Source organism: Rattus rattus, chromosome 1 (assembly GCF_011064425.1).
Source record: "Rattus rattus isolate New Zealand chromosome 1, Rrattus_CSIRO_v1, whole genome shotgun sequence".
Classification (NCBI taxonomy): Eukaryota; Metazoa; Chordata; class Mammalia; order Rodentia; family Muridae; genus Rattus; species Rattus rattus.
In genome coordinates, this window is record NC_046154.1 from 31062492 (window position 1) to 31078364 (window position 15873).

The window sequence follows — 15873 nt, forward strand, 5'->3', positions numbered from 1 at the left end:
ACAGTAGGATCAAGCTGAGATTATCCCACGTTTGAAAGACCAGAGCAACATGGAAAATTTGTTCATCTCTTACATCACATTCCACATAGAAGAAGAGTAGGACTAGGAGAGAATTCCTAAATACAACAAAAATGGTACCCACTGCAACTTGTAACAAATTTAGAAGTCTATCTTGGAGAGATGGTTCAGTGGTTACGAGCACTGGCTGTTCTTCCAGAGGACCCAGGTTTGATTCTCAGCGCCCAGATGGCAGCTTACAACCATTTGTAACTACAGTTCTAGGGATCGGACACCTTCTGGCGTCTAGGGATCGTGGGTGCACATGGTGTGGTACAAGCAAAGCACCCATACGTATTAAATAAAAAGTAAGTGCATCTTGGGCCCAGTGAGATGGCTCAGCAGGTAAAGGCTCTCTTTGTTAAGTCTGACGTTTGATCTTTGGGACCTACAACATGGAAGGAGAGAACCAAATCATGCAAGTTATCCTATGACTGCCACATACTCACGCACAAATAAATTAGGAATGGGATGAGCCCGCCACCACTCAACAGGGAGCTGAAGTCCTACCTGACACATTGTCATAAGAAAAAACATTTAAGCAATGTCTTACTTTGTATCCCTACCTGATCTGGAATTTACTATGTATGTTAGGCTGGCCTCGAACTAACGAAGGTGGAATCTGCTTACCTCCGCTTCTCAAATGCTCGGGTTAAAGACATTCATCATCACACCCAGTAAAGAAACTTAAAACTTAAAAATATGGATTTGAAAGAAACATCCCGACTTGAAAACAACAAATTAACTGTATAGAAGAATCAATCACAATTATCAGGTAACCTGAGGCTCGATGAAGGACCAGCAAGACTGCTGAATACAAAAGAAATATCCAGAACTTTACAGCTCACAAACACTATTCCTGGCCAGTTCTAAACACCACAGGAGGAAGGTCTGTTGGAATAGCCACCAGAGTTCAAAACAACGTCCACCGCCCACCACCATCCTTCTGCATCATGAAAGTCACCCTGGTGAACTTCATTTCTTCTCTTTCTTCCTCAGATTCATTCTCCATTTAATGCTGGTCCTGACGTGGTGGGATGCTCAACAATTCCAGCATTTGGGAATTGAAGGCAGGGGGATCGGAGGCTCAGGGTTAGCCTCGGCTACACAAGTGAGTTCTAGGCCAGCTAGGGACGAGACCTTATCTTCAAGAAAGAGAGAAAGGAAGGAAGAAAGCAAATCTCCATTCAGTAGCTAATGCTCTTTTGTAAACATAAATTAAAGTGTGTCGGGCCATTCCTTTAACCTTTCAATAGCTACTCATTACCTATAATTAGAGCCCAGTTCTTTTAGCCTGTGCCCTGTACAGCCTGGCCCAGGCATTATCCAACTCTCTGCCCACCCCCTCCACACTGACCTTCCCCCCGATCCCAACACATGCCTAAGTCTTTCCACCTCCCCGTATGCTATTCCATCTCCCCAAAATGCTCACCCCCATCATCAGCCCAGTGGGCTCCTCACCTGCTACTCTAAGTTCACTTTGTCCCCTTTTCTTTTGTAGCTCCTGCGTTATACTGTTACATAGAATCCTGGTTTTAATCATGGTTAATTTACTGTCTTGACTCCCCTCTAGCCTGTAAGTTCTATGGGGCAAAATTCATGTCTTTGACAGTTCCCCGGGGCATTCAATACACAGCCCGGGAGCTGTCACGTTCCAAGGCTCAGTAATTATCTGCTGAATGACATCATCAGTGAAGGGCTGAGCATGCATCAAAGGCCTGCTGCACCACTGCAGGTTTCTGGCTTGATAGGAGGAATGGAGGGCCACCCTCCAGGATGGACCTATCTGGATGAGGAGTCAAAAGGCCTTCCAGAGAACCAGTGAAGATTTGTGGGTTGGTTTTAAAGGAAGTCAGGAAGGAATGTGGACCACAGAACTGTCTCCATCCGTAACTGTTACCATGATTCCATGTTTTGATGGACTTTGCCACGCGGCACCACCGCTCTTTCATTTTTATGGCATGTTAAGGGTTTGGAGGACAGTAGCTGCAGGAATACAATAGGGAACAGGGCTGGTTTTGCCACCCCAATATCTCAGAAGCACACAGTTCTTCGTGGAGCTACAGTCATAGGTGAGGACAGAAACAGTGACTCCCCTGAGAACCTCGAGACTTGACCAGGCACTCCAACGAAGCCGCTTTAGGGAGTCTCAGAAACTGGGAACACCCTGGGAGGATCGGAAAGCCTTGTAATGGTGCCTGGGAACAGCGATGAAGAACTGCTACCCAGGCTCCAGTTTCCTGCCTGCCGTGGATACTGCCTTAATGTCTCCCATTATCACGAAGCCCTCAGAGCCAGTGCCAAGAAGGTTCCCAGCCACAATACTCCAGCCTGCCAGCCTGGTGTCATTGCAGCCCAGAGGACATGTAGGGCCACAGTGGCACTGCCACCTGGTCATTAGAGGAAGTGTCTCCCTACAGGTTCCCCCCAAAGCAGAGAGGACACTTTCCAGGACTCCCTCTGGAGCTCACGATGTTAATTCTTCACCTGGAAATTAAGGAGGCAATGTTTCGGAGGCCACCTAATGCCAGAACAGTGGCTGCTGGCAATTCTAGTATTTCTGATTCACCACCAATTCAGGCACATAATAGGTACCCCCCACTGGTTAAATGCCTGTGCGAGCCAAGTGAGGAGGAGTGTTATAACTGCCAGGGACCCAGGAGAGGCAATCTTCCTGTTTGTTTGTTTCTTTTGAGCTCATATTCTTGTACACCACGGGATGTAACAAGGGACTGGCAGAATCCTGTTATCTCCTGCTAAAGGACAATTGCCGGAGGCCTGCTCAGCACCAACCTATAACCCACCCACGCCCATCCCCTGCAGCCCTCTTCCTTCCCCTGACCACCGCATCTCTCCTGCAGCCTCTCTGATCGGCTGGGTTGGCAGGATTTCAAGCCCTCAATGGAGACTTGACGGCTACCGTGGCAACATCGGTATCTACCCTGACTCCTCCCCAGTAGAAAGGGATGGGGAGAGAGCTCAGTGGTAAAGCATTTCTCACACCCGGACCTAGGTTTTTATCCCCAGAACCCACATAAAAAAGCCAAGTATGATGCCGTGTCCTTGTAATCCCAGCACTGGGAAGGCAGAGGCAGGAGGATTCCTAGGAGTTGGTGGCTAGCCAGTCTCGCCTAATTGGTGAGTACCAAACTTGTGTCAAGAAAACGAAGTGGGCTGGTGAGATGGCGCAGAGGGTAGAAGCTCTTGCTGCAAATGCCTCATAAAATCATTGCGGAAGAACAACTCCTGAAACTCTCCAGCATTGATACCTGCACGCACACACCCACACACCCACGCACGCACGCACACACGCACGCACACACGCACGCACGCACCACACAGAGGTATACTCTCACTTCTAGGCAAATAGCATGTACAAACTTTACACAGTCCTGGCTTCCCTTCATTCTCAAACCCCAACAACACCCGAGAGAGACCCACGCACACTGTGACCTACCTCTTGTCCTCTTCCACCTGAACGCCAATGGAGTGGAACTCTCTTCGGCTCCTGTTCTCGGTGTCCGAGTCTGAGATTGTCTCCACCTGGTGGCAGGGTGGAGGAGTCAGTGGCTGTCGCTAGCCAAAGAAACACATGGTCCACATAGGACTAGAATGGCCAGAAGTGGCTGGTACCAAGCAAGTCCCAAACAAATGAGACCAGAGAAGGACGATGTTTACAGGCAGCCTTATCTATCGATGAGCAAGATGGATCTACTTACGGCCTAGGGAAATGTGTTTGTTTGTTAAGGTCTGTGTATGCAGACGTCCCTTGTGATTTCCTTCCATCTATTCTCAACGACACAGAGCCAGAGCCCCGGATAGCTATTACTGCCAACCATACCTGCACCCCAATGGACGGCCGCCACTTCCGCTGTCGCGCCAGGCTCCGCAGCTCCTCCCGGCCAGGAATGGTCTTGATGATGAGTGTGGGGGGCTTGGGGCTGGCCCGGGGTGGCACCGGTGCCAACTCGAGGGTGCGTGCGCCCATGGTGGGGCCGTCCAGTCCGTCCGCGGAGCTGCAGCGCCGGGCCGGGCCCTCTGCTGCAGTGAAGCTCTCGTGGGCAGAGTCGGTGCTGCTCTGGGCGGTGATGGAGATGCGGGGTGGGGCCTGGCTTCCCGGCGGGATGGGGGGCGGGGCCTTTCTGAAGTTGAAGGCTGCAGACGGGGATGCAAAGGGTCGCCCATCATCCCCCACACAGCCACACCCACGTGGTAACACAGGACCCTGTGGCCAAGGACCGTTCCTCCCGCCTAATCCTACCCAGAGAGAGAAGCTATGAAGTAACTGGAGGTCAGGGGCAAACAGAGGGCAAACTCACAGGAGCCGGGCCTCCCTGAGACAGAGGCAGGGGCAGCAAGGAGGGGTAGGCAGTCGTCGTCTTGAGAGCAGCCGGCCTGGATGGCCCGGAGGTAGCTGTGGCTCCGCATGCGGAAACAGCCGGGCAGGTCCAGGGCGTCCACGGCCTGGGACTCAAGCTCCCCAAACACGGACCCGCACACGGCCTCCAGCTGCTGGTTAAACTCTTCGCTTAGCTGAGGAGGGAACCAGGAGGACCTTTATTGAGATGCTGAGATAGGATAGGATCAATTAGGTGCTTCGCTTTGGAGAGCACCTAAGTCTACAGTAGCCCCGACCCTGTGCGACGCTTGGGGCTACTGTGGTCCATTCTAACCCCTAGACCTACAAACACCAACCTCCGCCTCCCTTCAGGGATGCTGTACGCTAGCTAGACTCTAGAGCTCCACCTAGTCCCATGCTTCACATTTCTCTCACTTGACCCTGGCAGAGGGAACCAGGAACTAACATCCACCCTCCCGGGCCAGCTTCTGGTGGAGAGCAGACTGCGGGAGTGAACGCTTTTTGTTATGACATTGTTTTGGTTTTGTATGGTTTTTTTTTTTTCTAAGACCAAGCTCACTGTCACCCTGGTGGGCAGCAGAACTCAGAGCACTCCTCCTGCCTCAGTCTCCCTAGTGGATGGGATCACAGGTGCTCATCACCATGCTTGGCTAGAAACTGATAAAAGGCAATGCTAGAAAGAGCTTTGGCAAGGGGCAGGTAGACAATGACAGGTAATGGTGCGAAGTGTCCTAAAGTGCCCCAAGCCGCTCCCCGCTATACACACCTAACTAGGCTCTCATTTAACCTACTGGTCACTACCCTGTCCCCACCATCATGAATATGTCACAAGCACATCACAGGTACAAAGCCCAAGCATCACTCTCCGTGGATTTGAACTTGACCTCAGGCTTCCGCTCAGCCAAACCATGGAACTTCCTTCATGAGTCATAGTGTAGACTCGCTTGGACTCAAGAGCCACCATTTTCTTAGAGTGTGGCCTGGGGGTGTAAATATCTGGGGGCTTCAGTTTGCTTACCTGTCCCATGGGAGTGCTAAGGGCACTAGGTTAGGGCTGCCAAGAGGACTGAAATAGATATGCAAAGCCTTTGGAGCAGAGACCAGCACAGTGTGAACCCGCCATGGCATGTGGATGTCCCAGGGCCTCCCTGGTAAACACAGGCCAGGTGCTCATGAGGACTACGCCACTGTCACCACTGAGCCCAAGGGCAAGCCCCCTGGCTGATGTCACTGGACCAAGTCCTGGCTGAGGTTCTCAAAAACATTCCAGGGCCACTACAACAGCAAGTGCATTTTGTGACCTCTCTCTCTGGAAAGAGGTCTGTAGTGACAAACCTGAAAGAGTCCCTAAGTAGAACACAGCTCAGTGTTTCCCTGACTCGGCCTCCTTGGTTGTATGGGATCTCACTAGACTGCTCAACTGCAGCAGGCATCGCCAGCCCATCTGTCAGGCTCAGGGAAGCAGATAAAATGTCTGAGGATGCCCGTCTGGTGGGCAGGAAAACTGGATTGCAGCAGCTTATGTCTTGGGTCGCCTTTAAAGTTGGCCGGTCCTCAGAGTCTCTGAGGAACTTGTGGCACCTGCCCTTGAGGTACCGTTGTTCCTCTCTGCTTTGCTACTTAGAACCAAAACTGCTAAAGATATTTGGTGGCTCTTGTGCGGACCCAAGGAATGGCGCAGGACTGTGTCTGTGTCTTTCGGACTTCCTGTGGCTTTTCCCAAAGCAACTTGGTTGCCAGTGTGCAGACGCCCAAAGACTCTGCAGATCCTCCATCCTGGAGGATGGAGGTTCCCAGCCGTGGCTCTCCCGGGATTGCTGTACCTGGCTCAGTTCTCTCCAGGGCATTAAGAACAGCATGGTGCCAGGGTAGCTCCTAAAATGCAGGAGCTCAACGAACTGTTCTTCCTGGCCTTGAGAGGCTCTGCTGAAACTATCCAGCCCAAAGAGTTCTGCTGGAGCACTGGGGAGCTGATCTAACCCTGGTCAAGGGTGTTCTTGGCTTGGGTTGTTGGGGCCTCCAAGATGAAATGAATCTCTTAAATCCCAATGCCCTGCAAACTCCAGCCCTCTCCCGTGCGTAAAGCATGAGGGACATAGTAGACGTTCAATAAACATTAGAGACGCCTATGAGCAGCAAGAGTGTCTTGGATCATGTTGACAAGACCACTCAGCATGAGAGGCCCCTTCTTGCGGGGGGTACCAAGCCCTTAAAATTCCACCCACAGGTATGCTCAGAATGAACTCCATTCAAAGCAGACAGAGGGAAGAGAGAGAAAGCAGCTGCCATCTCCCAGTAGAACTGGACAAGAGGCGACTTGGTCCCGACAATGAACCAGGACCCAAGGAAACCACGGGCACATGAAACTCCAGGAGCTGACCCATTCTACTTGTGATTATCAAATGATAGCATTTTACTGTGAATATTCCCATTCCCTACCTGGACTTCCACTCTATTCCTCCCAATACCCACTTGCAGGAGAGTTAGAGTCCTCCTGGGAAATAAGATCCTCGGCCTGACTTCAACCTGAGTCAGAACCACAGGCTGTTTTCACGCGGAGAGGAAAATACTCTGTCTGGATCTAATTGGAAATTGTCCATGCTAGAGTTGGTGGGTCCAGCCGGAGGCCGGGCAATATTCTGGACACCCAAAGGACGGTATTCGTTTTAGCTAACCTTTGGAAATGCCTCTGATTCCAAGGCAGTCTACGACATTGGCTTCAACATAACCAGCGTTGTTTTATATGCATAGCTGAGCTCACAAGAAAAGCCAGATCAGTCCCCAGGGGACCAATGCAAAGAGGAGTCTGGGAAATCAGAATATGAACTGTGTGTGCCAATGCTGCAAACAGCCCGGTAGAGGAGGGGGGAGGCTGGAGGCAGGGGCTACCGGTCTCAGCAACCAAAGGTTTACGTTCTACCACCCACTCTGGTGCAGGAGTGAGGCTTTGGGCCTCTGCGAATTCCAAATGAGACGCAGAAATGAGAACCTTCATAAACCTTAATGATAATGTAGACTAAAACGAAAAGAAGAACTATCAGTCATAACCACGGGCCCATGACGAGGAAGTCAGTCCGTAGCTGAGATACCGAGGAGAGGAAGGGAAGCCGTCCTCTATGAATCTGTATGCACTAACCAGTCCCCCCACAGTCTCAGGACTGTGTGTGTGCATGGGCTTGCACGGCCCGCATTAAAAAATCAACGCGAAGCAGTCTCAGATCAGGAATGTTCCAACAGAAACAACCACAGAATGTATCCCAGGAGATCACACGGCATTGAAATTGCTCTGACCTTACCTAGAGGACGCCACATTGAACAGGAGGTAACTACTTCTTCTGCATCCAAGACAACGTAACCTGGTCTACAGGTTAATAATACCCTTAATGGCGCATGCTTCCTCTGGAATGTGGGCTAGACCCAGTGGTCCCTTCTAAAGAATAAAATGCAGCAGATAGAGCGGCTTCCACCTTAGTTTCTGTCTCTCTGCACATGCACGTGCGCCCCCCCACTCACACAGACACACACACACACACACAGACACACACACAGACACACACACACACACAGACACACACAGACACACACACACACACACACACAGACACACACACACACACACACACACAGCAACCTCTCTCTACCATTGCTACAAAGGAGGTAAAACTCTTATCACTGCCCAATAAGCCATGGAGGGCCGAGGGTACGCATGCCAGCAAGTCTTCTTCAAGGCTGTGATATAACTGCAGCCTGCCCACCACCTTGACTGCAGCCTTGTGGGACACCATACCCAGGTGCTCAGGGCTAAGGTAGCCCACAGAAATCAGGAGGTAATGTAAGGCTCTTTGGACAATTCATCACGTAGCCATGGGTAACTAATTCAAACTATGGCATAAAAACAGAACTAAATCATTCTGGGCTCAGTCATCCAGAAGCTAGGCATTCTGCACCTAACGTTACCTTGGCTATAAGAAAATCTCGTGTAAACCATGCTGTACTTTGTGGTTGTGAGGGCTTTTGTTGCTGCTATTCATTTGTTTGGCTTTGTTTTGAATTTTGTTGTGGGTTTTTTGTTTGCTTGTTTGTTTATTTTTGAGTTCCTTGTTCGCTGTCATTGAAACAGGGTCTCCTGTAGCCCCGGCTGGCTTTGAACTCACAATGGAGCCAGCACTGGCCTTGAATTCCCACAATGCCTAGCTAAATAATATTGTCTCTCTATTTTGCCCAGGATAGCCCCAAAATGCTAGGCTTAAACAATCCTCCTGCCTCATTCTCCTAAGTATTGAGGCTATATTGTACCCAGGATCAACTGTTTAAGAGTTTATACTTTAAACGATAAAACTAGGTGAATGCTTGCAGTCCCACCACCTCAAAGGTGGAAGCAGGAGGATCAAGAATTCAAGGACATCATCCACTACAGTTGAGTTTTATACAGTTGAGTTTTTAACTCAGTCTGAGTTACATGAGACCCTGCCTCAAAAAAAAAAAAAAAAGAAAGAAAAGAAAAGAAAAGAAAAAAGAAATATAGGCAAAACTAAAAAGTTGGACTGGGGATGGATATTAAAGATTTGAAAAGGAACCCCAGAAAATTTCTAAAAATTAAAAAAAAAACCCTCAGTGAAATTTAAAGCACAATTTATAAGTTAATAGTAACCAAGAAATAATAGAAGAAATTTTAATAAAGCGTCAACACCAAGAAGCAGTGAAGGGAAGCAAAGAGATGGGGAGCCTCAAGGGAAGGTGACAATACAGGGAGGGAAGGTCCCCTGCACAAGTATGGGTCAAGATGGAGACACCAGGAGCACTGTGGGGAAGGCAAGGTGTAGAGATAGCCCAGGCTGAGAATTCCCCAGACTTGCTCAGGACTTCAGACAAAATGAGAACAACCGATCTTTGTCCCCAGACAACTCGAAAGACGGACACGATGTCAGAAACAACCATTTTGTCACTCTGAAAGCTGATCAAAGGCACACAGGAAAATTACTTCGCTTTGGGTGAGAAGGACTCTGATCCTGTCCCCAGTCCCCAAGGCCCCAGCTTCTCAGGTGGCAGCACTCCAGGCTTAATGCTGCAGGCTATCCACAGAGCTGCTTTATTGCGGCAGCTGGAGGCCCCCCTGAAGTTGGAGCACCATCAGGTATGTCAAGAGCAGGAAGGCTGGCCACAATGTTACTCTGTGCAGCAAGCAGCAGCCCCGCTGACTAGACCTATTTTTTTTTTTAAGATTTCTGTTTGTTGTTTATGTATATTGTGTGTCTGCACACTTGGGCTTTATTCTGGGGGGGGGTCCCATCTTTATGTGGGCTCTGGGGATGAGACCCTGGTCAACAGGCTTACCACCGGGGTCACCTCACCAGTCCTGGCCTGATACTTTACAGAGAATTCTGGGAATGACACAGAGAAGGGTCTGGAAACCTGTACACCATCACCCAGCATCCCTCAGCAGGGAATCTGTACGCATGTGCACAGGAAGCCCCAGAGACCTTGGTGTTGAATGAAAGCCGGGGAGGCTTGAAACCAACCATAAACCAAGAGAGGAAACCTCATTGTCCTCAAGGGTTTTGAGGACAACTTCTACCCCATCTTTGGCCAAAACAAAGCCATGAAGACACTGGAACAATCTCTAGGAAACGAGGCTTCAAAAGCAGCAGGAAATGGAAGAGAGAAAAAAAGAAAGAAACGTGAAGAATCAGAGACTCTGTGTTGCAGGAAAAGCAGACTTCACAGGTTCCCTCCAGGAATTAACACAAATAAACAAAGTAACAGCAGTCTTTAGGAGGTAAAAATAAGAGCCCAGAATTGTCACACTATATTACCTAAAATGCTCGGTACTCAACAAAATATTTTGTCATGCAAATAAAGAAGAAAGTATAAATGGTCTCCAAATGTTGGGTTTATCACACACGCAAGCTACTGAGTGGTTATTATAACCATATTCAAAGAGCTAAAGGGAGCCATGTTTAAAGACTGAAAGGCAGGCATGGTAACAGTGATTTCATGGATACAAATCATAATCATCAAATGAAAAGGAGGGGGAGGGGCCTAGACAGTGTCTCCCGGCAGTGCCCGGGCCAATTTCACTCACCACGTAGCCCCAGCTGACACTAAACTCAACATCATTCTACATTGGCTTTTCAAAACTGCAGGCCTTTTATTATTATTATTATTCATTTTAAAATTATGAGTATATGTGCACTGAGGTGCCCTCAGAAGCCGGAAGAGAGCATTGGCTCTCCCTTCCCCCCCTCCCCAGGAGCACTGGAGTTAGAGCATAATGTAGTTTCCAAGAACCAAACCTGGGTCCTCTGTAAGAGCAGTATGCTCTTTTAAGTGCTGAGCCATCTCACTGGGCCCTTATAATTATTAATTTGTTTAAAGAAAAACAAATGTGGAGTCAGCGAGATGGCTCAGCGGGTGAAGGCGCTTGACAAGAAAGCCTGGCTCTCTTCATTCCAACCCTGGAACCCACATAAAGGAGAAAAGAGAGAACTGACAGCATTACGTTTCCCTCTGACCTGCGACTGAGTGCTGTGGTATGTGCGTGCACCAACACACACACACTCACTCACACACACATACACACACATGCACCTGCGCGCACACGCACACACAAAGAATTTGTAAAATTTAAGAAAGAAATATAAATATCTATTCAAGAACTGGAAAGTAAACTCACTGAAATTAAAAATTCCATTGAGAGGTTTAATATAAGATGTGATCAGCAAATCTGAAGGCAAAGCAATTCAGACTGTCCAATCTAAAGTGTGGAGAGGAAAATAAACTCTCGAAAATTCAAACAAGGGACAATAGCAAGCAAATAGACATGCATGGGATGGGAGACCCAGAAAGACAATGGGAGGAGGAAGAGGAAGAGAAAGGAGAGGCCAAAGGCTTCAGTGTAGCTCATTCGTAGAGTTCTTATCACTGGAGACCATCTGGGTCAACCTCCACCACCAAGAAACCAGGCAGGCCTGGTACCACAACCTTATGACCCAACATAAGGAAGCTGGGGCAGAAGGACCATAAACTCAGAACCCACCTGGGCTACAGACTGAGTTCGAAGTCAGCCTGGGCAAATTCAAAACATCCAGTCTCAAGAAGAAAAGAACTTTTGTCCAGACAAGCTCTCACTAAGTAGCACTGGTTGGCCTTGAACTTGATATGTAGAATAGGCTGGCCTCAAACCCACCACAAGCCGCCTCCCTCCCGGAGACTGAGATTTAAAGGTACATACCACTACACTGGACAAAGAGGGAGGCTGGGGCATGTAGCTCCGTGGTAGAGTATTTCCCTGACGTGTGCAGGCCCGTGGGTTCAACTGTCACTTGAGAGTAGAGGCTAGGGAGTGGGGGCCTACCAAGCCAGTACGTACAAAGGAGGCAGGGTGGGCTTTCCAAAAGTCATGAAAGCCCCGAACCCTCAGACTTAGGGAGTGTACGTGCAAACGCGCACACCACAGGGAAGATGCAGACGCCAAAGCCTAAGCAAGCTCTCAACGGCAACCAGAGAAGAACGGGAAGTGCACACAGAGACAGTCGTGGTGCAGCGGACTTCTTAAATCAGACAGTGAGAGGGACTGACACTGACTTGGATGTCCCCCGACAGGCTAAATGGCATCAGTCTGTCACAGCATGCTACCAATCACCAGTGAGAAACTAAAGAATACACTTTAGGTGGAAGGAACTCATAGACAAACATATGACCTGGAAGAGAGAGAGAGAGAGAGAGAGAGAGAGAGAGAGAGAGAGAGAGAGGTGTATATGTGTATATGACTTAGGAGTAATAGTGTAAAAACAAAAACGAACAAGGGTCTGGGGCCCGCTCATGGGTAGAGCACTTTCCTAGCATGCATGAAGCCCAGGACTCCACCCACAGGATGGCCTAAAACCAAGCATAGTGGCACAGACCTGTCATCCCGGCACTTGAGAGGTAGAAAAAGGAGGATCAGAAGTTCAAGACCACGCTCAGCTACCCAGTGAATTTTTTTTTTTTTTTTGGTTCTTTTTTTCGGAGCTGGAAATCGAACCCAGGGCCTTGCGCTTCCTAGGCAAGCGCTCTACCACTGAGCTAAATCCCCAACCCCGAATTTGAAACCAGCCTGAGCTACATGAGACCTATCTCAAAAAACGAAAATCAAATGTCACATGTCATGTGCCCTCACCCAAAACACCCTCAAAACTGATCAAATGCCTACACTAAGATGAGAAAGACATTAATTTTGTTATGATTTTGGATTAAAGCAAAGATTTCATTTTATATTAAAATGAATTTTCTGGGAGAAAAAAAATAAAAATTTATGAGATCTACCTCCTGGGGTGGTTTGAATATGCTTGGCCCAGGGAGTGGCACTATTAGGAGGTGTGGCCTTGTTGGAGTAGATGTGGCCTTGTTGGAGGAAATGTGTCACTATGGGCGTGGACTTTGAGACCCTCCTCCTAGCTGTCTGGAAGTCAGTCTTCTGTCTGCCTTCTGATCAACTCTCAGCTAAATCGAATCGCAGTAGAATTCTCAGCTCCTCCTGCACCGTGCCTGCCTGGATACTACCATGCTCCCACTTGATGATAATGGACTGAACCTCTGAACCTGTAAGCCAGCCCCAATTAAATGTTGTCCTTTATAAGAGTTGCCTTGGTCATGGTGTCTGTTCACAGCAGTAAACCCTAACTAAGACACCTCCATTAAAGTGAATGTGATTTATCGGGTCTGACAGTACAGGGCTGTCATCTAGCTGCTCAAGAGGTCGAGACAGGAGGATAGTAATTTCAAGATTAGTTTGAATGAGACCGGAAGTCGGTGACACATGCCCTTAACCCCAGCCCTTGGAAGGCAGAAGTAGGTGGATCTCTGAGACCGCAGCCAGCCTGGCCTACAGAGCGAGTTCTGGGACAGCCAGGGCTACACGGATAAACCCTGTTTCAAAAACAAAACAACAGTGGCAACAACAAAAAAAATCATTTCTTTAAATAAAAAAGCAAGAAGGGTTCTAAGGGCAGGTGGAGGCGCTTGTCACCAAGCCTGGTGACTTGAGTTTGATCTCTGAAACCCACATGAGAGAAAGAACAAGACCCCCACAAGTTGTCCTCTGATCTCCACACATACACTGTAGGACACATGCGCACTAATATAGAAATATGACTTAAAAAGTAAAAAAACAAAAGAATTCTGGGGATATAACGCAGTAGGACAGCACATTTGCAGACGTGCGAGGCCCCAGCACTCAAGGGCGGACGGTGAGCTTTCACACTGTGAGACGACACAGAACGTAGGTGATTGCCACCGCCAAGACGGGTGGCCTCAGAACTGACTCTTTCGAGCTGTCCTCTGGTCTCCCCGTGTGTATGGAAGCACAAAATAACGCAGGCAGAAATACACAAGTAAACGAATAATATATAAATAAATGTAATACCAATAACGACAGTAAAATGTCTTTTTTTTTTTTTCAAACACCAGAACACAAGTCCCTCAGCAGAGGAAAGCATTGTGGCTGACATGTTAACGCCACATTTCCAGTACCCAGAGTCTCTGGAAAACAGTGTTTTTGTGTGGACGGTGAGGAGAAAACCCAGGGCCTCGTTCATGCTAGGCAAGCATTCCATCACTGAACTAGAACCTCCCTCTCCCACCCCCAAGTAAATTTCTATGGCTTAAAAGGGGAAGAAAGAGGCCATCAAAATTAAAGCACCCTAAGGACCGTGCATTATTCAGAGCGAGAGTAGGAAGCCTTGTCGGTTGCAGACTAAGTCAAGTGTGCACATTAAAATTACAGGAGAAACCATAAAGGATAAAATGGGGTATGTAACTGTCAAACCAGCGTGGGATTTGACAGAGAGAAGAATAAAGCAAACTCCATCAATCCAAAGGGGCAGAAAAACACCGACTCTGATGGATGTGCTGACGTAAACCTGTCATCAGCCCTCAGGAGGCTGAGGCAGGAGGATGGTCACACGTTATAGACCAACCTGGGCTACATACATAGCAAGTTATAGACCAGCCTAGGCTACACAGTGAGACACCATCACAACAAAAATGGAAGAAAGACAGACAGACCAACATAAAGGAAGGAAGAAAAGTATCATCTAAGAAGCAGGAAAGGGCCAGGCAAGATGGCTTGGCAGGTGGAAGGGATTGCCACCAAGCCTGATGACCTAAATTCAATCTCTGGGATCCACGTGGTGAAAGAAGAGAAGCAATTCTTCCTCCATGTTGTCATCTGACCTCCACACATGCACCCCAGGATGCACTCTCCCGAACCCCAGCAGGATAAAAGAAGGCACGAAGTAAGGTGACAGAAATAAAGCCAAGCAAACCACAATAAATATAAACGTACAAAACTCTCGGGCAATTAGCAAATGGATGTAAACTATTTAAAAAGACATACCTGAAGCATACGGGACAAAAGACTCTAAAGCCAAAGATGGAAAAAGATGTCCAAGGCAAATACTAAAGAGAGGAATCCACTCAGGAGGACAAGCATCATTAGAGACAACAGGGCAGTGTCTTTGCTGCTTTAAACCTCTCCTCTTCTGTAAAGCAAGGACTCTAAGTCACACCTCCAGGAGAAATATGCCAAGTATATACACTGTTAGATAATGTGAGGTGGGAGGAGGAGAGAGAGGAGGAGGAAGGCGAGGAATAGGAAATGTTTGGAAGGTTGAGATTAAAATTTCAGAACACTTGGAAAAAGATGAGAGAGAGAGGAGAGAGAGAGAGAGAGAGAGAGAGAGAGAGAGAGAGAGAGAGGGAGAGGGAGGGAAAGTGAAGGAGGAATGGACCACAGCAGAATCTTGGAGGGAGACACCCAAGCAGTAACAAATGCTCAAGTTCTAAGACTGGAGAATGTCAACGTCCATGTCTGGGAAGCAGGCGGGTACAGTATGGTGGAGGAAGGGAAGGGAACAGAGCTAGGAGATGAACACAGAATCACACTGGCCGGCTCACACGGGGCTCTGTAAACCCCAGCAAAGCCCTGGCTGGTTACTTTGAGAAAGGCCAAGGCTCTGAGCAGAAAGGCAAACAGATGTGGTTATATTTTTAAATAACCATTCTGGCTCTGCTGACAGAGAATGAGTTAGAGTCAGGACAAACACAGAAGACCAACAAGGAGGCAGCATAACGGCCCCGACCAAGCCCATGGGGGCCTGCGGTTCAGCTGCTGAAGGGTGGATGGAGCCTGGGAATGTTGTGAAGGGGATTTGCTGAAGGACTGAAGGATAGGGTGTTGTCTAGCAGGGAGAGCACTCTGGCTTCATGGATTGTGGGTATAGCTCTGTGATAGAGTGGAGCGTGTGCTCAACAAGAGTAAGGTTTAATCAGAGCACAGAGAGGGGAAAAGGGGAGGGAGGGAAGGAAGGAGGGAGAGAGGAGGGGGAGGAGAGGGGGAAGAAGAAGAGGAGGAGGAAGAAGAAGAGGAGGAGGAGGAGGAGGAGGGGAGTGTCTGCAGCAGCTAGCCAAGTGAGCTC

The 15873-nt window shown here is 48.6% G+C and overlaps 1 protein-coding gene across 2 annotated transcripts in view; it reads right to left on the minus strand.

The window, feature by feature from the left end:
• Dlgap3 (DLG associated protein 3) overlaps positions 1-15873 on the minus strand; it is a 42357-nt gene that overhangs the window by 17663 nt on the left and 8821 nt on the right. For both annotated transcript variants that reach the window (XM_032897620.1, XM_032897612.1), the window contains exons 5-7: positions 4377-4590; positions 3899-4212; positions 3515-3600 (exon numbers count right to left, since the gene is read on the minus strand). In XM_032897620.1, coding sequence (XP_032753511.1) covers positions 3515-3600; positions 3899-4212; positions 4377-4590 — 614 coding nt within the window. The remainder of the gene's footprint in view (positions 1-3514; positions 3601-3898; positions 4213-4376; positions 4591-15873) is intronic.